A 24,714-nucleotide genomic window follows, 5' to 3' on the forward strand; every position below is an offset into this window, starting at 1 on the left:
GTTGTTGTTGTTGTTTCTATATCGTTTATTTTGGCTCCAATCTCTATTATTTCCCTTCTTCTGCTGGTTTTAGGCTTTATTTACTAATCTTTTTCTTTTTAAAAGATTTTATGTGTTTATTTGACAGAGAGAGAGAGACACAGCGAGAGAGGGAACACAAGCAGGGGGAGTGGGAGAGGGAGAAGCGGGCTTCCAGCGGAGCAGGGAGACCCATGCAGGGCTCAATGCGGGGCTCGATCCCAGGACGCTGGGATCAAGACCTGAGCCAAAGGCAGACACTTAACGAGTGAGCCACCTAGGCGTCCCTGCTAATCATTTTCTAGTGAGAGTGGACATTCTTGTCGTCTTCCTGATCTTAGCGGAAAACTCTCCGTTTTTGTTTGTTTTGTTTTGTTGTTGTTGTTGTTGTTGTTTTTCTACTGAGGATAATGTTAGCTGTGGGATTTTTAATATATGCTGAGGAATGTTCCCTCTAACCCTACCTTGTTGACTTATCTTATCATGAACGCATGTTGTACTTTGTCAAATGCTCTGTCTGCACTTACTGAAATGATCATGTGATTTTCTCACCCTTTTGTGTTATTGTGATGCGTCACAGTGATTGATTTACAAATACTGAACCACCCTTGCACCCTTTGATCCCAGGAACAAATCCGTGTTATTTGAGATAAATGACATTTTAAATATATTGCTGGACTTGGTTTGCCAATATTGTGTTGAGGATTTTTGTATCTAGGTTATCTAGATATTTTGCATCTAGGTTACCTAGAGATACTGACCTGTAGTCTCTTTTGGGGGAGGGTTTTTTGTTTTGTTTTGTTTTGTTTTTATCTCATTTTGGAATTAGAGTGATGCCGGCCTCATATGATTAATTTGTAAGATTTCCATCCTCTTCTCTTGCGGAATAGTTTGAGAGGAATAGGTATTAATTCTTCTTTAAGTGCTGGGTAGAAATAGCCTGTGAGGCCATCTGTTCCTGGACTTTTGCTTGTTGGTATGTTTTGCTGTTGTTGTTGTTGTTGTTGGTGGTGGTGGTGGTGGTGGTGGTGGTGGTGGTAGTTTTTTGACTGATTCAATTTCTTTGCTGGTGAATTGGCCTCTTCAAATTTTCTTCCTGCTTCAGTTTTGGAAGGTTTTATGTTTCTTGGAATTTATCCATTTCTTCTAAGTTGTCTCACTTTTGGCATATAATTTTTTCAAAATATTCTCTTATCACCCTTTGTATTTCTGTGGTATCAGTTATTTGTCCTCTCTCATTTCTGAATTTGAGATTTTCTCTCTCTCTCTCCCTGTCCTTCTCTGGCTCCCCTCCCTTATTCCCTCTTTCTGTCTCTCTCACTGATTACTCTTAACTAGAGGTCTACTGATTTTGTTGATCTTTTCAAAGAACGACCTACTGATTTCATTGATGCATTCTATTGTATTTGAGTTGCTATTTTGTTTTCTTCTCTAACCATTATTTCCTTTATTCTTCTGGCTCTGGGTTTTGTTTTCTCTTCTCTGTTCTACCTCCTTCAAGTATAAGGTTAGTTTGTTTATTAGAAGTGTTCTTGCTCCTTGAGGTAGACCTGTATTTCTATCAACTTCCCTATTAGGACCACTTTTTAAATTATTATTATTATGTTATGTTAATCACCATACATTACATCATCAGTGTTTGATGTAGTGTTCCATGATTCCTTGTTTGCATATAACACCCAGGCTCCGTGCAGTATGTGCCCTCTTTAATACTCATCACCAGGCTAACCCATCCCCCCACCCCTTGTCCTCTAGAACCCTCAGTTTGTTTCTCAGGGTCCATAGTCTAAAAACTGAGTGTTGCTGGAGTGGTGGGGGGTGGGAGGGATGGGTTGGCTGGGTGATAGACATTGGGGAGGATAGGTGCTGTGGTGATGCTGTGAATTGTGTAAGACTGATGAATCACAGATCTGTATCTCTGAAACAAATAATACATTATATTAAAAAGGAAGGAAGGAAGAAGAAGGAGGAGGAGGAGGAGGAGGAGGAGGAGGGGGAGGGGGAAGGGGAGAAGGAGAAGGGAGAAGGAGAAGTAAGGAGAAGAAAGGAGAAGGAGAAGGAAGGAGAAGAAAGGAGAAGGAGGAGGAGAGAAGGAAAAGGAGAAGGAGAAGGTGAAGGAGGAAGAGGAGGAGAAGGGAAAGAATGAGAAGGAGAAGTAGAAGAAGAAGAAAGAAAGAAGAAGAAAAGAAAGAAGACTATGGACTCTAGGACCACTTTTGACACATCCCAAACGTTTTGGACCATTGCATTTTCATTTTTGATAGTCTCCATGTCCTTTTTTTTAATTTCCTCTTTGACTTCTTGGTTGACCCATTGATTGTTCAGTAGCATGGTATTTAACCTCCATGTATTTATGTCCTTTCCAGATTTTTTCTTGTGGTTGACTTCTCATTTCATACCACTGTGGTCAGAAGAGATGCACAATATGACTTGGACTTTGCAAAAACTTGAGACTTCTTTTGTGGGCTAATATGTGATCTGTTCTGGGGATTGCTCCATGTGCACTTGAAAAGAATGTGTACTCTGTTGTTTTCGGTTGGAGTGATCTGAACACATTTTGTTAGACCCATCTGGTCAAATGTGTCATTTAATGCTACTGTTTTCTTATGGTTTTCTGTTTGGATGATCTCTCCATTGATGTAAGTGGTGTGTTAACGTCCCCTGCTATTATTGTGTTACTACCCATTATTTCCTTTATATTTGCTATAAGTTGCTTAATGTATTTGGGTGCTCCCATTTTGGGTGCATAAGTATTTATAATTGTTATATATCTGTTGGATTGTTCCCTTTATGATTATGTAGTGTCCTTATTTTTCTCTTGTTACAGGCTTTGTTCTAAATCTATTTTGTTGGGCTCAGCCAGTTAAGCATCTGCCTTTGGCTCAGGTCGTGATCCCAGAGTCCTGAGATTGAGTCCAGCATCTGGCTCCCTGCTCAGCGGGGAGTCCGCTTCTCCCTCTACCCCTTCCCCTTGCTCGTGATCTCGCTCTCTCTCTCTCTCTCTCACGCTGTTCCTCTCAAATAAATAAGTAGATCTTAAAAACAAACAAACAAAAACGTTGTTTGTTTTGTTTTTTAAATCTATTTTGTTTATATAGATATTGCTACCCTGAAGTTCTTTTCACTTCCATTTGCATGGTAAATGTTTCTGCACCCCCTCACTCTTTCTATCTGCAGATGACTTTAGGTCTAAAATGGTGTCTTGAGAGCAGCATTATAGATGGGTCTTGTTTCTTTATCCATTCTGACACTCTATGTCATTTGAGTGTGATGTGGGAAACAAAGGCAGAAGAAAAAATATTAAATTTCCTTACTACCTACAGCCCTTTGACCAGTCCTTGAAACAGGCAAAGTGACCTTCCTCTAGGGACTGAAGTGCCTCGATGTTGATGCTTTGCTAAGGGCCAAAGACAATCGTAGCCTGACCCCCTCCCCCTAGCCCCACCAGGATCCTCTAAGTCTACTTTAACATATAAAAATTGCTTTGGAAACTTCCTTTATCTCCAACTGCCCCCCTCCAAGATAGGTGTTGCCAATCATCCCCCAAGCGTATGACCCACTGATACACATCTGAAGGGTCTCGACTCAGGTTTTACTGGACGGTAATAAATGATCTTTTCCCAACAATAGCTAGCCCCCTCAAGGTCCTGGAAACCTTGCTTCCAAAATTCCCTAGAGACTTGTGCTATCCCTAACCCCCTCCCAACTTGAAAGTATATAATGGACCACTCCTCATGACCCTGGTGCAGTTCTTTCTGCCGATGTGTCCCATCCCTGTGCTTTAATAAAATCACATTTTTGCACCAAAGACGTCTCAAGAATTCTTTCTTGGTTCTTGGCTTTGAACCATAATGTCTTTCCTACATCAATTGGAGTGTTTAACTCATTTAGATGCAAATTAATTATTGGTACGTATGTACTTCCATTTTGTTACTTGTTTTATGGTTGTTTTTGCAGTTCTTTGTTTCTTTCTTCTCTAGTTCTCTCGGGGTTTGCAGGTTTTCTCTATTGATATATTTGGATTACTTTTTCTTTATCTTTGCATATCTATTATCGGTGCAAGCATATTTGTGGTTACCATTAGGTTTATGTATAACATTTTGCATATAGAAGTCTGTATTTAATTGATGGCCACTTAAATATGAACCCATTCTAAAATCACTAGTTTTACTCCTTTCCCCCAACAATTTAGGTACATGAAGTCATACTTTACGTTCTCTTATTTTGTGAATCCCTTGTGTATACTTACAGATATACTTAATTTTACAGCTTTTGTGCTTCCTACTTCTTTTTTATTCCTGCTTCTGGTCTTTCCTTTCCACACACAGAGTCCCTTTAAATATTTGTTGTAAAGCCGAGTGGATGGTGATGAATTCCTTTAACTTTTATTTGTCCTTGAAACTCTTTTTCTCTCTCCTTCTATCCAAATGATGACCTTGCTGGATACAGTAGTCTTGGCTTCAGGTTTTTTTGCTTTCAGCACTTTGAACACATCATGCCACTCCTGTCTGGCTTGCCATGCTACTGCTGAAAAATGAGCTTAAAGCCCTTAGAAGTTCTCCTTGAATGTAAGTCTTCTTTTGTCTTGTTGTTTTAAAATTTTTCTCCTTATCACTACTTTTTGTCATTTTAATTACTATGTGTAATTATATATGACTTGGACTTTTCAAAAACTTGTTGAGAATTCTTTTGTGGGCTACTCTGTGATCTGTTCTGGGGAATGCTCCATGGTGCACTTGCAAAGAATGTGTACAATCCAACAAATATAATTATGTGCAGCCGTCCTTGGGTTGATTTTGATGGGAGTTTTCTGTGCCTCCTGGATCCGGATGTCTGTTTTCCTTCTTCAGATTTGGGACGTTTTCAGCTATTATTTTTTCAAATAAATTTTCTTCCCACCTTTCTCTTTCTTCTCTGGGATTCTTAAAATGTTTCTTAAAATCTTTTTTTTTTAAGGTTTTATTTATTTATTTATTAGTTAGTTAGTTAGTTAGTTATGAGAGAGGGAGAGAGAGAGCACAAGCAGGGGAGCGTGATCCCCTTGGGATCATGACCTGAGCCGAAGGCAGACGCTTAACGACTAAGCCACTCAGGTGCCCCCATTCTCATTTTTTTAAAGATGTCTTTATTTATTTGAGGGTGGTGGCATGAGGCAGAGGGAGAGGGAGAGAAGGAGGCTCCCCGCGAGCAGGAAGCCAGATGCGGGGCTTGATCTCCTTACCCTGAGATCGTTACCTGAGCCAAAATCAAGAGTCAATGCTCAACTCACTGACCCACCCAGAAGCCCCAAAGCTATTTTCAATTTTTATTATACTGTTTTTCTTTCTCCTGTTCAGTTTGGTTGCTTTCCATTACTCTGCCCTGCAGCTAGCTCACTGATTCATTTTTCTGCTTCCTCTGGTATACTGTTTATTCCCTGTAGTGTATTTTTAATTTCAGTTCTTGAGTTCTTCACCAGAGATTGGTTCTTTTTAATGTTTTCTCTCCCTTTGTTGAGGGTCTCACTGAAATCCTCCACTCTTTTCTCAAGTCTAGAGATCTTTGACCTTTACTTCAAATTCTCTCTCAGTGTATTACTTATTTCTGTTTCATTTAGCTCTCTTACTGTGATTTTGCCTTGTTCCTCCTTTTGGGATGTATTCCTCTATGTCCTCATTTTTCTATGTGTGTTTCTGTGTGTTAGGAAGGCCAGCTGCGTCTCCTGCTCTTTAAAATAGTCACCTTATGAAGATGAGGTCCTGTAGTGCCCTAACCCTAACCCTAACCCTGTTCACCAGGACCTGGGGCTTCCAGGGTATCTGCTATGTGTTTTGTGTTCCTCTTACTATTATGATTGAGTTGTGTCTGCCTTCCCTCCAGTCATCTGCAATGGCTGTCTTGGCCTGTTGTGGGCAGGGTTTGGTCATGGTGTTGGTAGTGGGCCAGTCTGGGGCCGATTTGGGCTTGAGCTAGGTCAGTCCAGGTATTTTCCAATGTTACAGTCAGACTGAACTGCAAGGCCCTCTCCCTGTGATGTCTCTGATGAGCTTTCCATGGGTGGTGGCATTTCCATGGTGTTGGGGGCACCCTGCCCCCAGCCCACTGCTAGGACTGCAGTCTGACAGATGTTATCTGTTTCTGGGGCAGGGGTCACACCAGAGTGGTGCTGGTCCCTATGGGGGCTGCTTGCATCCTGCCACACTTGTGGCACCTCTTTGGAGTAGGATTCTGGCCAAGGGGACAAGTCTACAGGACAATGCAGGGCTGGGGTGCCTGGCATTAGCAAGGTTTGCACAGGTTTCCTGTGGGAGGCAAACTGCAGCTGCTTTGGAGAACTGCTGGGGGAAGGTTGGAGGGTGCAGGTCTGCGGGAGACTGTGGGGGCAGGGTGGGCTGTTAGCAAGCTAGGTGCTGACTGTTCATGCTCTGCTGGCTCTTAAAGATGTCTGAGTGTCCAGGGCAGGGGACTGAAATGGTGCCCTCCAGCTCTTTTGTTCTTGGAGGAGTCCCCCAAAGATCCCTGTCCCTCCAGGGCATGATCTGAGATTAGTAAACAAATCTCCTTCCCGTATACCCGTATACCCCATGTACTTTTCAAACTGTTGTTTCTGTGCCATATCTCAGTTGCGCTCTTTGTTGGACTGCCTTTTTAAGGGCAGGGACACAGTTCACTCTCACCCTCCAGCTTCCCCAGAGCTGAGCTGACCCCATTAGGGTCCCCCATGTCCGGGTGTATGGGGGTGTGGTCCTCTTCCCTCTTGAAACCCATGGAGTCCCTCGCTCCTATGGACAGTCCTGTGGACCCATTTCTGGGTTATTTGCTCTGATGTGGGTGTTATCTAGGTGTATCTGTGGGATGAGGTGAGGTTAGGAGCCTCCTACTCCACCATTTTCCCAGAAGTCCTTCTTTTTGTCTTTGACTTGTGACAATTCAATTATTTGTGACTCTGTGTAACCCTATTCGGGCCTCATGCATCTGGATGTCCATTTCTCTCCCCAGGCTCAGGAAGTTTGCAGTCATTATCACTTTGAATATACTCTGTCCCTTTGTGTTTCTGTTTTCCTTCTTGAATTCCCATAATGCACATTGTGTCCTATATGTCCCATAGTCTTTCTTCACTCTTTTTCATGTTTTCTTTTCTTTTTCACTCCCCTTACTGGGAAGCATTTTAAATGTCTATTTTCCCAGGTCACTTACTCTTTCTTCTGCATGCTTGAGTCTGATTTTGAAAGCCTACTGAATTCTTCAGTTGGGCTATTGTATTTTTCAATTAGGATTTCTGTTTTGTTTTTTTTTTTTTTTTTAAGATTTTCTTTATGTGACACAGAGAGAGAGATACAGACAGAGAGAGCATGAGCAGGGGGAGCAGCAGAGGGAGAAGCAGACTCCCCCTGCTGAGCAGGGAGCCTGACGCAGGACTCGATCCTAGGACCCTGGCATCATGACCTGAGCGGAAGGCAGATGCTCAACGACTGAGCCACCTGGGCGCCCTCTATTGATTTTTTTGATGGTTACTATTTCCTTTGCAAATTTCTAATTTTGTTCATGCATTGTTTTCCTAATTTCATTTAGTTGTCAACATGTAACTCGAACCTTCCTTAAGAGGATTATTCTGAATTCTTTGACTTCACTAATCTCCATTTCTTTTTTTTTTAAGATTTTATTTATTTATTTGACAGAGAGATAGAAGAGCACAAGCAGAGGGAAGAGCAGAGGGAGAGGGAGAAGCAGGCTCTGCACTGAGCAGGGAGCCTGATGCCGGGCTCGATCCCAGGACCCTAGGATCATGACCTGACCTGAAGGCAGACACTTAGTGACTGAGCCACCCAGGTGTCCTGATCTCCATTTCTTTAAGTTCAGTTATTGGAGCTGTATTATTTTCCTTTGAAACTTATTGATACCATGTTTACCTGATTTTTCTTTCTTTTCCTTTTTTTCTTTCTTTTCTTTTTTTTTCTTTTTCTTTCTTTCCTTTTTTTCTTTCATTCTTTCTTTCATTTTTTTTCTTTCTTCTTTCTTTCTTCCTTTCTTCTTTTTCTTTCTTTCTTTCTTTCTTTCTTTCTTTCTTTCTTTCTTTCTTTCTTTTTTTTTCTTTCTTTTTCTTTTTCTTTTCTTTTTCTTTCTTTTCTTTCTCTTTCCTTTCTTCTTTCTTTCTTCTTTTTCTTTCCTTTCTTTTCTTTTTCTTTCCTTTTCTTTCTTTCTTTTTCTTTCCTTTCTTTCTATCCCAGGACCCTGGGATCATGACCTGAGCCAAAGGCAGACGCTTAACCAACTGAGCCACCCAGGTGCCCTGATCTCCATTTCTTTAAGTTCAGTTATTGGAGCTGTATTATTTTCCTTTGAAACTTATTGACCATGTTTACCTGATTTTTCTTTCTTTTCCTTTTTTTCTCTTTCTTTTCTTCTTTTTTTTTCTTTCTTTCCTTTTTTTTCTTTCATTCTTTCTTTCATTTTTTTTTCTTCTTTCTTTCTTCTTTCTCTTTCTTTTCTTTCTTTCTTTTTTTCTTTTCTTTTTCTTTCTTTTCTTTTTCTTTCCTTTCTTCTTTCTTTCCTTTCTTCTTTCTTTCTTCCTTTCTTTTTTCTTTCCTTTCTTTTCTTTTTCTTTCCTTTTCTTTCTTTCTTTTTCTTTCCTTTCTTTCTATCCCAGGACCCTGGGATCATGACCTGAGCCAAAGGCAGACGCTTAACCAACTGAGCCACCCAGGTGCCGTGATCTCCACTTCTTTAAGGTCAGTTATTGGAGCTGTATTATTTTCCTTTGAAACGTATTGATACCATGTTTACCTCATTTCTTATGATCTTTGATATCTGTGCATTTTAGTAATGTGGTTCCTCTTCCAGACTTTACAGGTTTACTTTGCCAGAGATGGTTCATCATATCAGCTGAGTTTCTGGACATGTCTGCTGGTAAAGTCTTCGGGCAGGTGGGGCCTACTCTTAGAGCATATTTTTGGGATAGACATGGGGACACGAATGTGGGGTGTGTCTCTAATTGACAACAGTTGGGTAGGACTAGTGGCTTGGTTCCCTACACAAGTGAGGCTGTAGGATAGATTCTGCATTGCCTGGATTCTGTGGCACGGCTTCTATGGCCAGGACTGGGTACTATACTCAGTGGGACTATGAATTAGCTGCCATGACATAGCAGGGCAGCAGGGGGGAACCCATGTCCTGTACAGCTCATTGTTAGAGGGTCCAAATGAGGCCTGGAGTATGCAATTTCCTGGTCCGGGGAGGCCACCAGTTTTGCTCTGTATTTGGGTGAGACCACAGGTTCTGCTCTCTTTTCAAGTGCTACTGTACATATGGCTGTTGACTGGGCTACACAGCTTCCCACATGCTGTCATTAGGTTTCCTTGTAGGACAGGCTGAATGAAGTCTGTATTCACTGATGAGTGGCACTACAAAATAGCTTACCTCCCCACGCACTGTTGGGGGAGCAGTTCTAAAGCCTGTAGATCTCTTCATTTATTGCCTTAACTCAAGCCACGTGGCATCCCAATTCCCCTGGCTGAGGCGAGCCACTGACTCTGTTCTGCAAATTATTGGTACTACCTCTCAGCTTCTGAGTTCAAGTGCCACTAGGCCACACAGCTTCCAGGAGATGCCAGCCGCCCTGCATGTCAGATGGGACTGGAAGGCACTCTCCACAACAGGTTGGGGTGGTGATTCAGCACCTTTACTGCACAGGGCCAACCAGGCTTTATGGCTGGCAAAACTCACTTAAGGATCCATGTCACAGACCTGCCCCTGCCAAGCTCCCTGATTAGAACCCTCCCCCAACCTGGCTCTGCAGATGAGCAAAACCACCAGTTGGGAATATTACTTGGGCACTACAGGTATGCACTCAGTCAGCCAAGATCCCTGCGAGCCCCTCTCCCTTCTCCATCACAGTCAGATTCCCCGTGGCTGGGCCCTGCGGACTCCCCTGCACTCTCCATGAGATGAGGTCAGGGTAGTGGCTCCCACAAAGTGACCCACATGAGGGCGGCAGGGAGAGGGATGGGGCTGGTTGTCCACCCTGGGTTCTTTCTTCCCACTGGAGGAACCATAGACTCAGGGAGACCTCTCCTCATGGTGCTGCACTGGCCTGGGGGAGGGGCAATGAGATCAGCATGTAGCCTTTCCTCTGACCCTTCTAAGGCAGTCTGTCTTGGTCTCTTGAGGTGCGGAGGGTTGCCCCAGCCTCACCTGCATATTCTAGGATTCTGTCAGTGGTGTCTTGTCCATGAACAGCTGTTGGTGGTTCTTGTGAGAGGGGGGTGAAACTGAGAATGACCTATATTGCCATCTTGGGATGTCACTCACTTCCCATCTGTTTGAGGAGCAGCCAAACTCTTTTGCACCGCATTTGCACCATTTTACATTCCCCTAAGCAATTAACAAGAGTTCTGATTTCTCCACATTCTCTCATTTTGCCTAGTGTTTACTACTGTTATTTGGCCTAGTGAATATGAACTGGTGTCTCATGATACTGGTTTGCATGTCACTAAAGATTACTAATGTTGAGCTTCATTTCATATGGTTAACTAATGATTACATAGGGTCTTACATATGGGAAATACCTATACAAGTCCTTCTACCTAGTTTTTAATTGTCTTTTTGTTCTTTGTATCTTCTGAATGGTATACCCTGATCAGATATGTGATTTAGAATTTTTTTCTATTTTATAGATTACCTTTGCACTTACTAGATAACATTCTTTGACATAAAGTTTTCAAAATTGGTTGTTTCAGTGCAGGGCCAGACTCCTGGCATTTTCTATGATGTTATTCTTGACTTTTTATTTTTTAACTTGTACCTGAACAGGGTACTCAATTATTAGCTTTCTCCCGGGTTATTCAACTAGAAAATACTCACTCACTTAACTTGCTTATATAGGATCAGATCAACTGCGCCTTTTATCAGATCAACTGCGCCTTTTATTATCAACAACTAGTTCAACAAAAAGACATTCTATATACACGTGTCTCTCGGTAAGGTCTGCTAGGACCAGAGAAATTCATAGTGATACCATAGACATCATCTATAATCACCTACTTTATGGGGGTGAGGGGGAGTGCTTACAGTGCTCTGCTGGAATAAAATTGTTTTTACCAACATTAGAAGGCAATCTCCTCCACCCCTTGCTTATTTAATTGTGCAATAATTAATTAGCTGTGTTTTAAGACCACAGCTATTTAGAACAATTATCTTTGAGCTTGAATGTTACAAGTTAAGTCACATTCAGTATAAAGAATACACAGACACTGTTAAATTAATCATCACATATTTATTCAACCTTAACAGAGTAGATAAAATCAGATTCACATTAGTGAAAAATCTCTACAAAATGTCTTTGAAAAGCAAAATATGGCTGCTTCATCAATTTTGTATCTTCATGAAAGATGTGAGCTGTAAAAATAGAGCAGTTTATTTAGCACTGCATCCTTTTTTGGGTTATTTTCAGTTACAGTTTGAGAGGTAGATATTTCTGTTAACACCTGAGAGATGAACTGTGATAAGCAGGTGTGATAAGACAGTTAATACATAATTTAAAAATACTGGTCTCATGACCACAAAATGTACTCCCTACACACATGAAGATGAAATGTCCTATTTTTGCAGAGCCATGTTTTTTTCTACACCTTGGGAGTCCACTGACACTACTGACTTTACAACTCCAGAGGGTTCCACAGAGTGGTGTAACAAACAATTTAACTGATTGCAACATTTAAACTTTTCCTGGGCCAGCTACAAGGTTTTTAAACAGGGCTGACAAAGGTCAGACAGTAAATATTTAAGATCTGCTCAACTCAGCAGTTGTAGTATGAAAGCAGGCCTAGCCAATACAGAGATGGTTTGACAACTCCTGTGTTCCAGAATATAGTATTACTGCACATACTACAAAGTCATTTGGAAGGGAATCCTTGTCATAAGGGCTCCTTTTTTCTTGCTAACCAGAGAAAAAAATCTGAAAGGAAACCAAATGCTTCCCAAACAGAATCCAGATCTTGTCAATGTCTTATATTATTTCACACAATACTATCTAACATTTACCTACTAAACACAAAACAGTAGAGCACATGCTCTGAACCACATGGTTTTCGGCCCAAGATTTACCTTCCACACAAAACAAGTGCCACAAGGAAGTGTGGGAGCCACATAACTACCTTAGTTAAGATGTTAAGATCTTTACATGCAGCAGGGTTCTGCTGCAATATGATCATTAGTATTACTTTTAAGGTAAATTATATTTGTGACACATAACTTTCATTTCCCCTCAAAGTAGTGGGTCTTTGGAGCCTGATGCAGAGGCTTTTTAAAAAGTTGTGGGGGGTGCTGTTTGGTTTTGCTCATCCTGGAGGACTAAGAGTGTCAAATTTCATGTAAATTTCTTTTCTTTCACCCTCTAGCCATTAATTAATCATGGTCAGTGGTGAAAGTTTACAAGTACCTCACACTCCAGACTGTCTTACCTACTAGGTGATTTTCACTTTTCAACCCATTTTACGTCGTAAATGTGACAGGAACACATAAATAAGACTAGCTTTTGAACACTGAAATAACAAAGTGAACAAAATTACAAATTCCAGAAATTCTGCCACTGTAAATGCAGCGGACTACATAATCATTTTTTTTTCTTAAAACATGTGTTCTAAGCTGAAACCAAAGCAGAACTATTTTTAGTCACTCAAGCATGAAACCTGTTTGTCCGATCACTTGCCCGCATTATGCTGTTTTCTTTACAAATGACATCTTCGTATACATATTGTACCACAAACTTGCAGTCATCTCAATTTGCAAGTGATGAAAATATTATTAAAAAAACAATCTATACCAAATTTGCTTTGCTTATTTCATACCCCACACTTGACATTTTAACATGGCATTTAAATGATCTACCGGACAAAACTAATCATCTTTATATTTTCTTTCCCTCCCTTCCTTTCTCTTTCTCTTTCTTTCTCTCTCTCTCTTTCTGTCTCTCTTTCTTTTGTGTCAACGGACTATAGAGTTTAAATTAGTATTAATTTCCACATTGGGAAACCATTTACTTATGGTAATTACACAAGGGGCAAGATTAAGGCAAAAGAATACACAAAGTGAAAAGCATAAGGCAATGAACACATGTATTCCAGGGAAGGGGAAGGTAAGGCAGGTGTGCAATACAGCTCTGGAAAGTGTATACATTAAAACAATGCAAGACTGCTTAACAGCCTCCTGTACCACACAGTCCAAAAGTTCTTGAAAAATACAGATATAATAGAAAAAGTTAAGAACATTCACCACAAAACCAACAGTAACTAACACAGAAAAGTTATACACAAAATACCACTCAATACAGTGATCACACTTCATGTTAGTCAACTGAATCAGTGCCTGGAAGAGATCATGTAGAGAGGGTCTTTGGAGCTGCGTTTTGTTTCATTCACTCCCTCAAGCTCAGCATCCAGGCAGACCCCTGGAGCTTTACTAGAGGAACTTGACAACTCATTCTGAGAAACAAGAGCAGTGCAGGACCGTATTACAGGTGCAGCTAAATCTACATCCACTGCATTGACAGAGACCTGCTGTTTCAGGACTTTCACCTGCTCACTGAGCTCATTTCTTTCCATTTGGAGAGCTCTACACAGCTTCTCTAACCGTTCCAGTTTTATCTGAAAGGCCCTGTACTCTTTATCGCGGATGGCTTTCTGAGGGGGGAAAGAAAAGGGCAGAATTCATGTAACCATTCTACATGTAAATAGAAATTATATTACTGCATACAAAAAAAAAAGGAAATTAAGAAATCTGTGCTATACTGTAAACTACCTTTTGTCATCAGTTGAACCTCCCTCTATAATGATATTTAAAATATTTATAATTATTCTGTAGCAATGCAAAAAGTTAAATACTCTTCTTTCATATCTCTTTAAAGTAACCAAAATCCACTTTTTGACTGCAAGTATCTATGTCAACTTAATGAAGTATTAACAAAATTCAGGATTTTAATTTAAAATGCTTATTCGATTTTTCTTCCTTTCCACCATTTTCTAACCCTAATACTTTCTCTCATGAAATGTTATAAGCTACTCCTTATCCAGTTTATGAAAGTGAGAAATTTAGCAAATGGAATATACTTCAGCTTCCTTTACAGCAAACCTTGCAAAAAGTACTTTGCTGCCTTTGGAAGTAAGTCAAGATACAAAATCAACTTAAAAAGTTGTTGGGTTAAAAGTTTGTTCTCTGTCCATAGGCAATTTGAATAAAGTTGTCTTCCTGGAAAAGCTGGGATTCTCAACTTGTGGACTCCTGAGACAGCAACAGGAACATATGCTGGACACTTGTTAGAGATGCAAAATTTCAGGCCACACTTCGGATCTAACGAATCAAAAGCAGGGGGCAGGGGTGGGCACAGCATTCTGTTTAACAAGCCTTAGTCTCTATAAGCTAGGTTTGCTATAGAGGAAAGCAAAATCTACTTACTTTGTAGGTGTCTATAACACAACCCTGAGGTAATAAGTTGGGGAAATAATTTTGATCCCTCACCTAAGACAACCTAACTTACTACAGGCAAGAGACCATGTAAGGAAACCTCTAGAAGTGTTAGCCTGCCTTACTACTGAAATAAATGAAGTTATTCATGTAAAGCCTTCTCACCTCTTCAGCCATTTGCAGAAGTACTTTATTATTATTTTCCCACTTGGTACGCCATATTATCATCTCTTTTTCCAGTTTTTTAATTTTCTTTGTCATCTGTGAATCAACACAATTGTAAATTTAAATTCTAAGTTGTATTCCCTGACCCACCACGAAAATATCTTATATTGTTCCTCCCCTCCCTCATTAGTGCACTTGCTTCAACCAGCTGATAGCTGTGCATGTCTTGCTGAAAGTAGCTACGTTTGACTGTTGTTAGCAGAACTAATATAGCAGAAACCCCTACAGTGGCGGCAGCAGGAACCAAAGTAGGTAGGAGTTTCATATGATCAGAAGAACAACAAACTTGATCTCCTCAATTTCAGAGGAAGCAGCACATGGGAACTTCAGATACCACCACACTCCGAACTCTTTTAGTTAAGAGTGGAGTGCCATTGATTCCAGCCAGAGGTAGCAAGAAATGGGACTACCTTCTCCCTAAATTGTATCAAAAAACGTCCATGACCTCGAGTTTTCTATAGAGACAGTACACTAAACTAATTCATCACATTTCCAGAAAGAGCGATATTCTTAGTCCACAAAGAGATTAAGAATCTAAAACCCTATCAAGTATCAGAAGTAAAGGCCACATAATTCAGGCAAGTGATCAGGAAAATGATACTGGAATTATTAAATCCTTAGCTTTAACCATCCTCACAACTCACAAGACTATTCTATTTCAAGATTGTTATTAAAGATAAAATGGGGGTAAAAATAAGAGTGATCTTAAATTAATGCTACAGGACCCCAATTCTCCGAAATTCAAAATTAGATTCAACTATGCCCATCAATCACCCATCTTTCCAATATTCCTTTAGTGTTGGTCTGCACATCAGCTCTGTTCCAAGTAGGGAAGCTGCATCAGGCACTGTTAAGGGAAACTAGGATAAGCCAGAGCCAACGCCCTATGCCATAGGTAATTGACCAGAGAAGTCCCACAAGGCAGAGTAGGACAACAGCTGTGGGAGGAGCTCCTGAAAGATCTAAGTTCAGTGTTGCCAACTGGGATCTCTACAGGCATTAGCAACTAGCACAGAGGAATATGTTCCACTGCAGTGAGTTCTCCAGAATGGCAGCAAACTGAGGAGTCCCTGTCCGCTAATACTTTCTCTGTGTGGAGGAGTTTCTCTTCCATTGCAGCACCCAGCTGAAAGGACTGGCAGGCACAACCAATCTGCTGCCTGTTGAATTCTAGGCACCACTGGGTGTTAAAATACCTGAAGGTAGTAACTGGACTACTTAACATGGCTAAGCACCATTTGAAACACAGCAGTTAGCTTTGTTATTCCCATTCTTAACAATGAAGGAACAGAAAAGTTAAACAACGTGTCCAAGGTCTACCGTAAGTGATGACCAGGACTATTAATCCAAGAAATCTGACTAACGAGCATATGCTCTCAACCTCATGTAAGAGCTAGTAATAGTCATGCCTGGTATGTACTGGATGGCTACAAAATGTCAGCCTTACTGTTACTTATCCTCTACTGACCACCATTTCTTTTTAAATCCCAATTTTAAAAGGGGGAAATGCCAAGCTAAACCGTTTGCCCCATGGAAGTTACACAATGCAAATAACAGAACCCAGTTCCAAAGTCCATGCTCCAAACCAAGGTGGCTGTTTATTTATTTGGGGAAGAGGCAGGTAACTTAGCCCACATTCTGAACTGGAATGATCCCAAACATTTTTCTACCCTGAATTTTAACAGTATTTTAAAATTTTATAAGGACATCTGTCCCTATATATTGTATGTATAAAGATCAAATTTAAAAGAGCAAGAATACATTCAGCTTACCTAGATCCTCAGAAATCATCTATTTCAACCAAAATATATCATAACTTCCCTTGACCTCGATTTAAAAAAGAATAAATAATGCTCTGTGAAAACAACTGGGTGGGGATCATCTGAAGTGATTTTTTTAAAACAAAATCTACTTCTAACAATAAGCTGTCTTTAATAAAAGAATTACTTTTAACGATGATAGAATTTTGACAGCATCAAGATCATGAGCAACTTGGGGTAATTTCAAGACAAAATGTCTGAGTATGCCAGGTGAAGACCAGGAAAGACAAAGTTAAAATCATATCAGTTCAATATAAACTCATCCAAATACTAATTACGCTTAAAATGACCTCAGATAAATTTATTGGTAATATTCTACTTAAAATCATGTAAATACCTTTTCCATTTCCTGCCTGAAGGTTGTAAAGAGTTCATTGCTTTTTGCCATGGTAGTCTGGAATTCTTCAAACTTATCCATATAAAGAGAAAGCTACAGAAAAAAAGTATCAAATATTCTGAGTTCCAGATAAGCGATTTACAATCCCAAAGACTTGCAAAAGAACGTACTATGGTGAAACCTTAGTTACTTGTTATAAGTGCTACAAAGAAGAAGAAATGCTCTGAAACTTCTGAAATCTTGTTGATTTAATCTAACTATAAATATCTGAAATGTCAAGCCTTTACTAGCTGTATTATGTCAATAATGAAAACTAAAAATTTCCTGAAACTATAAACTTCCTATAACTATAATGCTTTATGCACTACCCCCTGTCCATACATTTGAAGAACTTCTTGGGGGGGGAAAATCTTTCTTTTAGATCAGTAGCCTGCATAGTTGTTAGTTTGATACCAAGGTTAAATCTTTCCTTAATGTAGGCAGGAAAATATAACAGAAGGTGAAGAATGGCTTGGTTGGAGGATAAAGAATTCAGTGGGACTGTAGTTGAGAAAAAGGAAAGCTAAATTAAGTTAGAGACACCAATTTTTCTTTTAATGCCCACCCTCAAGAAGTTTTTAAATTGTAGCTGGGAAGACAATGCCAACCAAGCAGCCCAAAGGATACAGCATGCAGACTCCCTTCTTTCTTCCCCTGAGAAAAGGAGTTGCAGCAGAGGGGAGGAACATGCATAGTGGCCAGAAGAGAAAGCTCACATAGGTGAGTGCTGAGCTAGGCCTCAGGATGGGCTGAATTGTTTTATGTAGGCCAGGGGGAGCCCTTTGAAGACCGTCTCCAAATATGAAGGTAATTAATTTTATACAAATATTACATACATATTATATATGGTACATGTTACACAGTGTATGTAACTAATATATGATTATATTATGTTCAGGATGAGGAAAGAGGACCAGAGAAATATAGTGGTTTGCCCAAGAAAAGTTTAGAAAAGAATAAAAAACCATCAGAGGCCCAGAAATAATATAAATGATATCTTTCCATTTTCATCAGTGCTGTATGAGAACTAATAAAACCACCTGAACACAATGGGGAAGGGATAAGATGTGGTATGATGGAACCGGTCCACCCCGTTATCACATGGAATGGGTCATATGGGAAACAGCATTTAAAAGCAAGTTCTCCTTAATACCCATCACCGGTATTAAGGAGGGCACGCTCTGCACGGAGCACTGGGTGTTATACGCAAACAATGAATCATGGATCACTACATCAAAAACTAATGATGTACTGTATGGTGACTAACATAACATAACATTAAAATAAAATAAAAGTATATAAATAAAATAAAATACATATAAAATAAAATAAAATAAGTAAAATAAAATACTAAAATAAGTAAAATTAAATTAAATAATAAAATAAAATAAAAATAATTAAATAAAATAATTAAATTAAATTAAATTAAAATCAAATCAAATCAAATCAAATCAAATCAAATAAAAAGCAAGTTCTGCTGCACATGGGAGGGAGAAACACACTAAAGGGAGTGTTACCGGTAACACGGTAGACAAGATGATTATAAGATAACCAACTCACTTCCACAGAAAGGGAAGGCAAGGACCAGGCTGAATCAAAACTCAGGAGCGAAGTGGAAAATACTGTGAGCAGTCTGTAGAGGGACACACACTGACAGGGCTTCTGAAGGTGCTGGCCTGCAGTCAGAGCAATGGTGCTGCTCAGGGAGACAAAGGGAGCAGTTTGGGCACTTGAGGGAGATAAGAAGTTATGGCAGTCTGGGCATGGTGTGCATATACTGAAGATGGAACAGGTAGACTGTCCCATCCAAGAGCTCAATGGTGGCTCAAACTGGGTAGTTAGTAAGTGGCAACTACCAACACCCCTGGACTTACATGCCTGCCTTATGGTCAACACACACCAATGTGAGTCTATCCTCAACAAATGCTGGAAACTGACACGTGAGACTGAGTCTTGGAAAGGAGAGCCACATTTAAGGACTGGGACAAGGAAGAGGCGACAGCAAAGGATACAAAGTAATGACCAGATAACACGACCCATAGTGACACAGATGTACAGACAACAGAAGTTGCAATAAGAACAGCCCAACAGAATCAGAGCTGCCTGGGCGCTTGATCACACGCCCTTTGCTGACTGGTACTGGAGAAATTATCAATGATCCCACATTAAAGAACATCTTCCAAAGCTGTATATAGACATTGTATACCTTCTCCACATCAATCCTCTCTGCCTTTTATATGGATTTCTGAGTATATAGGACTAATAAGGAAGGGTTTGAAGTTTCTGGAAGCATGCTAAGCAGAGTCATAACTTATGCTTCATAAGAAGAAAAGTCTTCTCATATCTGATTCCTCTTCAATTTTCACAGTAAGTGGGGCTACTAGCTTTATCACCCATACCACATTAAAAACTGTTCCCAAAGCGATAAAGAGCACTCACAGAAGAGTTGCTCATGAACGTGTGTGCCAGTCTTAATATATGAGTGTATTTTAGAACTAATTAAGAGAGTCCTTATGTTAAACACCATTTAATAAAGTTTTAAAAAGTACGTGATATTTTTTTCAACAACATATAATTTGGTTAAGTAAAAGAATAAATTATATGGATAAATACCTAATTGTTATTGTCTATAAGCACTAGGTAGATATTAGTAATCTTTCAGAGACGGAAGCACCATCTTTCCTGGACCTTTTCCTGAAGTGATGATGCAGCATCTACTTCCTTTATGCCACATAAAGCAACTACATAAGAAGGATGAACTCAAAGAATCTGAATTCCTCCTTTAGAAAGTACACACACACTACACACACTCACCTGCAAAGTGAATTTGGTAAGCATATGCAGGTTTTTAAGACTACACATACAACAAGGTATGTATTTTCTGCCTGTTTTATTTTCCCCATAGAACAAAATTCAAAAGGTCCTGGAGAAGATAATCTAGGACACTGGAAAGAGGACACTGAAAATAGGCTCACCAGCCATCCAGACTTGCTTGGGACTAGGGAGTTCTTTGAGACACAGGACTCACAGTGCTAGTTTGAGAAAAGTCCTAGTCAATTTACGATGACTTAGTTACCATAAATGAAGAGGAACATTCCAGGAGGTCAAGAGATCTATTTTTCAGTTCTAGCTGGCATTGGCTGGGAACAACAACTCACAAATTCTACTATCCTCTGTTGTCAAGTTACCTGCTGTTTTAATTGTACTTCTTGCTGTTTCATTTCTTCATATTTGTACCTCGATTCTGTTGCTTCTTTTAATAACTAGAAAACAGAAACATTCTGGCAAAATACTAATAGCAATTACACATGTGGCTGAAAGTCAAATAACCAGATACTTAGGTTTAGTGTTCCCTCTCATTATTTTCACAAGAATCACAGGTCAAGCATCCCATTATATCAGTTGCCAAGTATTTCTATCTTTGATCTGCACCACCTGCTAATACTTTGGAATGTGGGAAGCATCTTTAAACTGCTTAAGGAGAAAAAGTACCCTGGAGGCATAATAGGGTTTATAAAACTCAGGGTTAAAATTGTCATGTTTAGGTGAACGAAATCAGGCAACTACACTTAGAAGCACAAAACAGGACTGGAAACCTTGGCATTATCTAGGTGGTTTAGAAAGCCTTTCCACTCCAAGAGAGACATAAGATGAGGCAGGTAGAAAGGGGACACACAGAGCAAAGCAGTGAAAACAGGTATCAGTTTCTGCTTACATTTTAAAAAAAAAAGTGGGGAAGAGGAGGGTCTAGTTTTGTACCCAGGTTTTTAAGAAAATTATATAGTAAAAAGTTGTAGAGTAAGCAGTTGTGAAATCCAGTCTTTGAATTTCAGAAGTAAAATATCACATATATTACAAATAAGGTTTGTAAACCAACCAGAAAGTATAATACATGTAATGTATGTATGTACACGTTTATGTATACATACGTGTACACACACACACACACACACACACACACTCTTTATACTCCAGGTTGGAAATGGCAATAGTTCCTTCAGTTGTACACCAGGTATCACTACTGCACTGCACTAAAGGTGTCCATGCTTTGGAAAATCCATCTTTCCAAACTCAGACTTAGTATGTGTTGTTCACATCCTGAGGAAGATTCAGGAACTAAGCATTTCATATCATCATTACCTCAGCATCTAGGGTACTTGAATGAAATGTGAAATGCTTGATGAAATAGTCCACAATTTATCTAAGCTAACTTAAGCATATACAGTTTGACCTGTGTATGTTACATATGAGATTTCACTATGTTCACAATTACTGACACACAAAATAATCTAAGTACATCCTCAGGGGAAAAATGCTACATGATTAAGGAAATAGAGAATTCTGTTAAATTCTACCAGAAAATTATACCAGAGTTGTTAAACAACCAGCTTGCCTATTTCAAGTTACTCATTTAAGAGAAAATGTACAGGCTGTAGGAGACAGTAAACTTGATCTGAAATGTAACTGTCTGTAGCTCTTAAGGCCTAATTTGCCAATACCTGCCACAACTGTTGTACCTGGTGACTGTTACCTAAAAGTCAAGATAACATTCTACACGTGAACAAAATCGCCAACTGCAGGTCTTTTGACTCACTTGGTCTAATTATTTCCAAGCCTATTTCTGTAAGAAAATTTCACCAGAAATAAAAAGCAGAATGTATTCTAAAATTTCTCAATCTTGACAGTAAAAAAACAAATTACATGCCCAGGTCTATGTAAAATATTGAATGAATTTAAGGATTTTAAATGTTTTGTTTACAATTGTGCAATAATGTTTTCAGGAAACAGAACTTACAAACTCTCTCTCCCTTTGGTGTTTTTCATCTGCTTCCTCTATGAGCTGTGTTGTTTGCTGAAGCCTGGCATCCACAAGCTGTTGCTGCAGTTCCTTATGTTTGAACACTTTATCAATATGCTACAGAAAATATAAAATTTCTCCCGTCACTTAATGAAAAAGGCTATACATTGGTGAGGAGATACAACACAAGTTAACAATAATTTCCTTCCCTGTTCTTTCTGCTCATACCACCATAACTAATAACATTGGGTCTTTCTATCCTTGTGTTTGCAGAAGCATCTATTCATGTCACCTTGCAAACCACTCTGCAGCTGCAGAAATGATTCCCTCTGACTACTAACCTGAGGCCATTCTTGTTGATGGGGTCTAACCCAATCAATGGCTTTGTAGTTCCTGTTTCTGCTTTACACTGAGAATTAGGCTCAAATTATCAAAAGAAACAAACAAACAACAACAACAACAACCAAAAAACCCCAGACAGATAAGGAGATAAAACTACGGAACCCATTTATCACACACACAACTCCAGGATACTTTTTCTCCTCATTAAATTTCCCCAAATTTCTTAGAGTAGATAGTAGTAGCATGGTAAGTGGTAGGAATGGCCTGGGGTTGCATCATGGCTCAGTGTATGGCCTTGGACAAATTCTGCTCCTTGATGAATCTCAGCTCCTTTATTGTCCTATATGAAGGACAGCCACACATGTACCTTCTGACGTTATTGTAAAAATCAATACAATGCTTACCGTATTTAATGTGCTTGGTGCCTAACCACATTAGACACTTAGTAAGAGAAGAGGTCATTCCTATTTCCAAACTGGGTTGTTAAGTAGTATTTCTGTATAATAAAGTCATCAGAACATCCCTTACAGATGGAGAAACATTAAAACTTTTTGTTCAATATTCCATGTGATAGGAAGAAATGCTAGATAATAATGAGTCATCTAAGTTTTAAGGAGTGCACTAGATTTGTCTAAACAATTTGTAAATTGTTTAGATTATCAAATTATATTCTGACCTCATTTACAAAAAAGGGCAGACGAGAGAAAATTCTAAAACAAAAAGACTTACACGTAGTATGATTTGAACATACACTTTCAAAATGTGCCACTCTAATAATGAAATAGGCTGTCATTTGTAACAACCACAGAATGAAAGAAAACTTTAAGAAAATGAGGACAATCCACTCTGTAGGCCTGAAAAACAGTTTCTTCAATAAATACACTGCACGGAGAATGAACACAGAGATGGAAACCTGTATTTGAAAAAAGACTTGAGACACAACAACCAATGAAACGTATAAACCTTGTTTGGATCTGATTAAAACAATCTTAAAAAGGGGGTTGGGGAACAGAAAAAGGTGGGTAGTGACAAGGTAGTTGATTAAGTAATTATTATTAAATATTTTGGTGTGAAAATGGTATTGTGTTTCTGCTTCAAGAGAGTCTTGTCCTTTCAAGATATGTTCAAATAGTGCTGAGTGAAGTAATATGACATCTCGGATATGCTTAAACACAGACTTGCTGTTAAAAGATGAATGAACGAGAATAGTTAGGAAAATGCTCAAAATCCTAACTATGTTTTCAAAGGCTGTAAATAACTCCGTAAGTTAAAACAATCTAAAATTTGAAGTACAATTGGATAAAGGCCATAGAAATTGTTGTTGGATTTGTTTGGGGGCCCTTTTGGCGAATAAAATACACCATTTTAAAATTTACCATTTTAGCTATTTTTATTGGTCAGAATGTTTTTGAATTAGCAGTTTTAATCTGTTGTGTGAGGAGTTCAACACACCTAATGCCACATTTTACTACCCTTAAAGCATAATAAAGGCAGAGGAATGTACCCTCTGGAAAACCCAAAGGCTCTCACCCTGTACACTTGAACTCAGAAAGTAACAAAATTTAATGAGCCTGTTATCACCAATTTCCTCTTAAGCTGGATGCCACGGAACTTCCAGACTAGTTTGTGTAAAATAACTGCACCTGTACGGCTATAGATCATTCCTGTAAACTTACTGTGTGTGACAACCAAGAAGATTGGGTGCTCTGTTAAAAGAAGCTTCTTTTTTTTTTTTCTCCCAAAAAGTATGGTAGGTAGAATGCAATGGTACTATACCTTGTATCATCATAGATATATGATGGATTACCATGGAAGTCTGAGTTATTGGATATCGGGGGGCCAAATATTTATTTACTGGTAGGTTGGGTATGAGAAAAACAATCTGTATGCTAAAACCACAATCTTCTACTATCGCATGGAAAACAAGTACCACTCAACATGTCTTGCAGAAAGTAGCTATATAAACAAAACGTCTTTACCTCCTCTCTTAATGCATACTGTTCAACAAGTTTCTTCAGCTTCTCTCCCAGTTCAGTGTTTTCCTGGCGGAGCTTGGCATTGTGTATGTCATGTTGTTCCAGCTGTGCCTGGATTTCATCTAAAGTAAACTGGAAACGTGCAGTTGCTTCTTTACGATGTTCTTCCTCTTCTTGTGCCTGCTGCGTATTTTCTTCCTTATTATCCAAAATAATTTCTGTTACTGGTATGGTATAAAACTCATACATAAACTGCTCACGTTACTGCTATGTCAGTTCATGTAATCCTGCCCCAAGTATGCTTCTCACCTCCTTCTCCTTATCTATGACCAGAAAACTTTCATTTAAAAGCAAACATATTTCCTAAGTAGATAATCAGAGAGAAACAATTGCCCTGCTTACCAAATAAGTGTTTTGCTGACCGTGCAGACCTTACTGCCCAAAGCGCAAGTAAGAAGCTTCTCCACACAGTCATATTCTTCCTCATTATTTTCCCCACTATTCTCCTCACTGGTTTGGCAAAACATCATTCTATATCAGTCTGAAGAGAGATGTCCCATCTAGCAGCCTACTTTCTGAGTCACACTTTCCATTCCCTGAGAGTCAAGGGACACATGGAACCTTTATTTTAAAAGCTTATTCTCCCAGTGCTCATCACAACACGTGCCCTCCTTAATACCCAGCAATGGGTTTTGTACACAACTAATGAATCACTGAACACTA

General features: G+C 39.3%; 1 protein-coding gene across 1 annotated transcript in view; it reads right to left on the reverse strand.

Moving 5' to 3' along the window:
- Positions 1-11,254: 11,254 nt before the first annotated feature.
- LOC148162044 (gamma-taxilin-like) overlaps positions 11,255-24,714 on the reverse strand; it is a 50,434-nt gene continuing 36,974 nt past the window's right edge. Inside the window, 7 exon segments of the mRNA XM_088020309.1 lie at positions 11,255-13,402; positions 13,404-13,673; positions 14,620-14,715; positions 16,837-16,929; positions 20,064-20,138; positions 21,671-21,790; positions 23,995-24,189. Coding sequence (XP_087876435.1) covers positions 13,370-13,402; positions 13,404-13,673; positions 14,620-14,715; positions 16,837-16,929; positions 20,064-20,138; positions 21,671-21,790; positions 23,995-24,189 — 882 coding nt within the window. The 3' untranslated portion in view covers positions 11,255-13,369.

Source organism: Eumetopias jubatus, unplaced genomic scaffold (assembly GCF_037043125.1).
Source record: "Eumetopias jubatus isolate StellerSeaLion01/CBP00866 unplaced genomic scaffold, mEumJub1_p1.0 scaffold_23, whole genome shotgun sequence".
Taxonomy (NCBI): domain Eukaryota; kingdom Metazoa; phylum Chordata; class Mammalia; order Carnivora; family Otariidae; genus Eumetopias; species Eumetopias jubatus.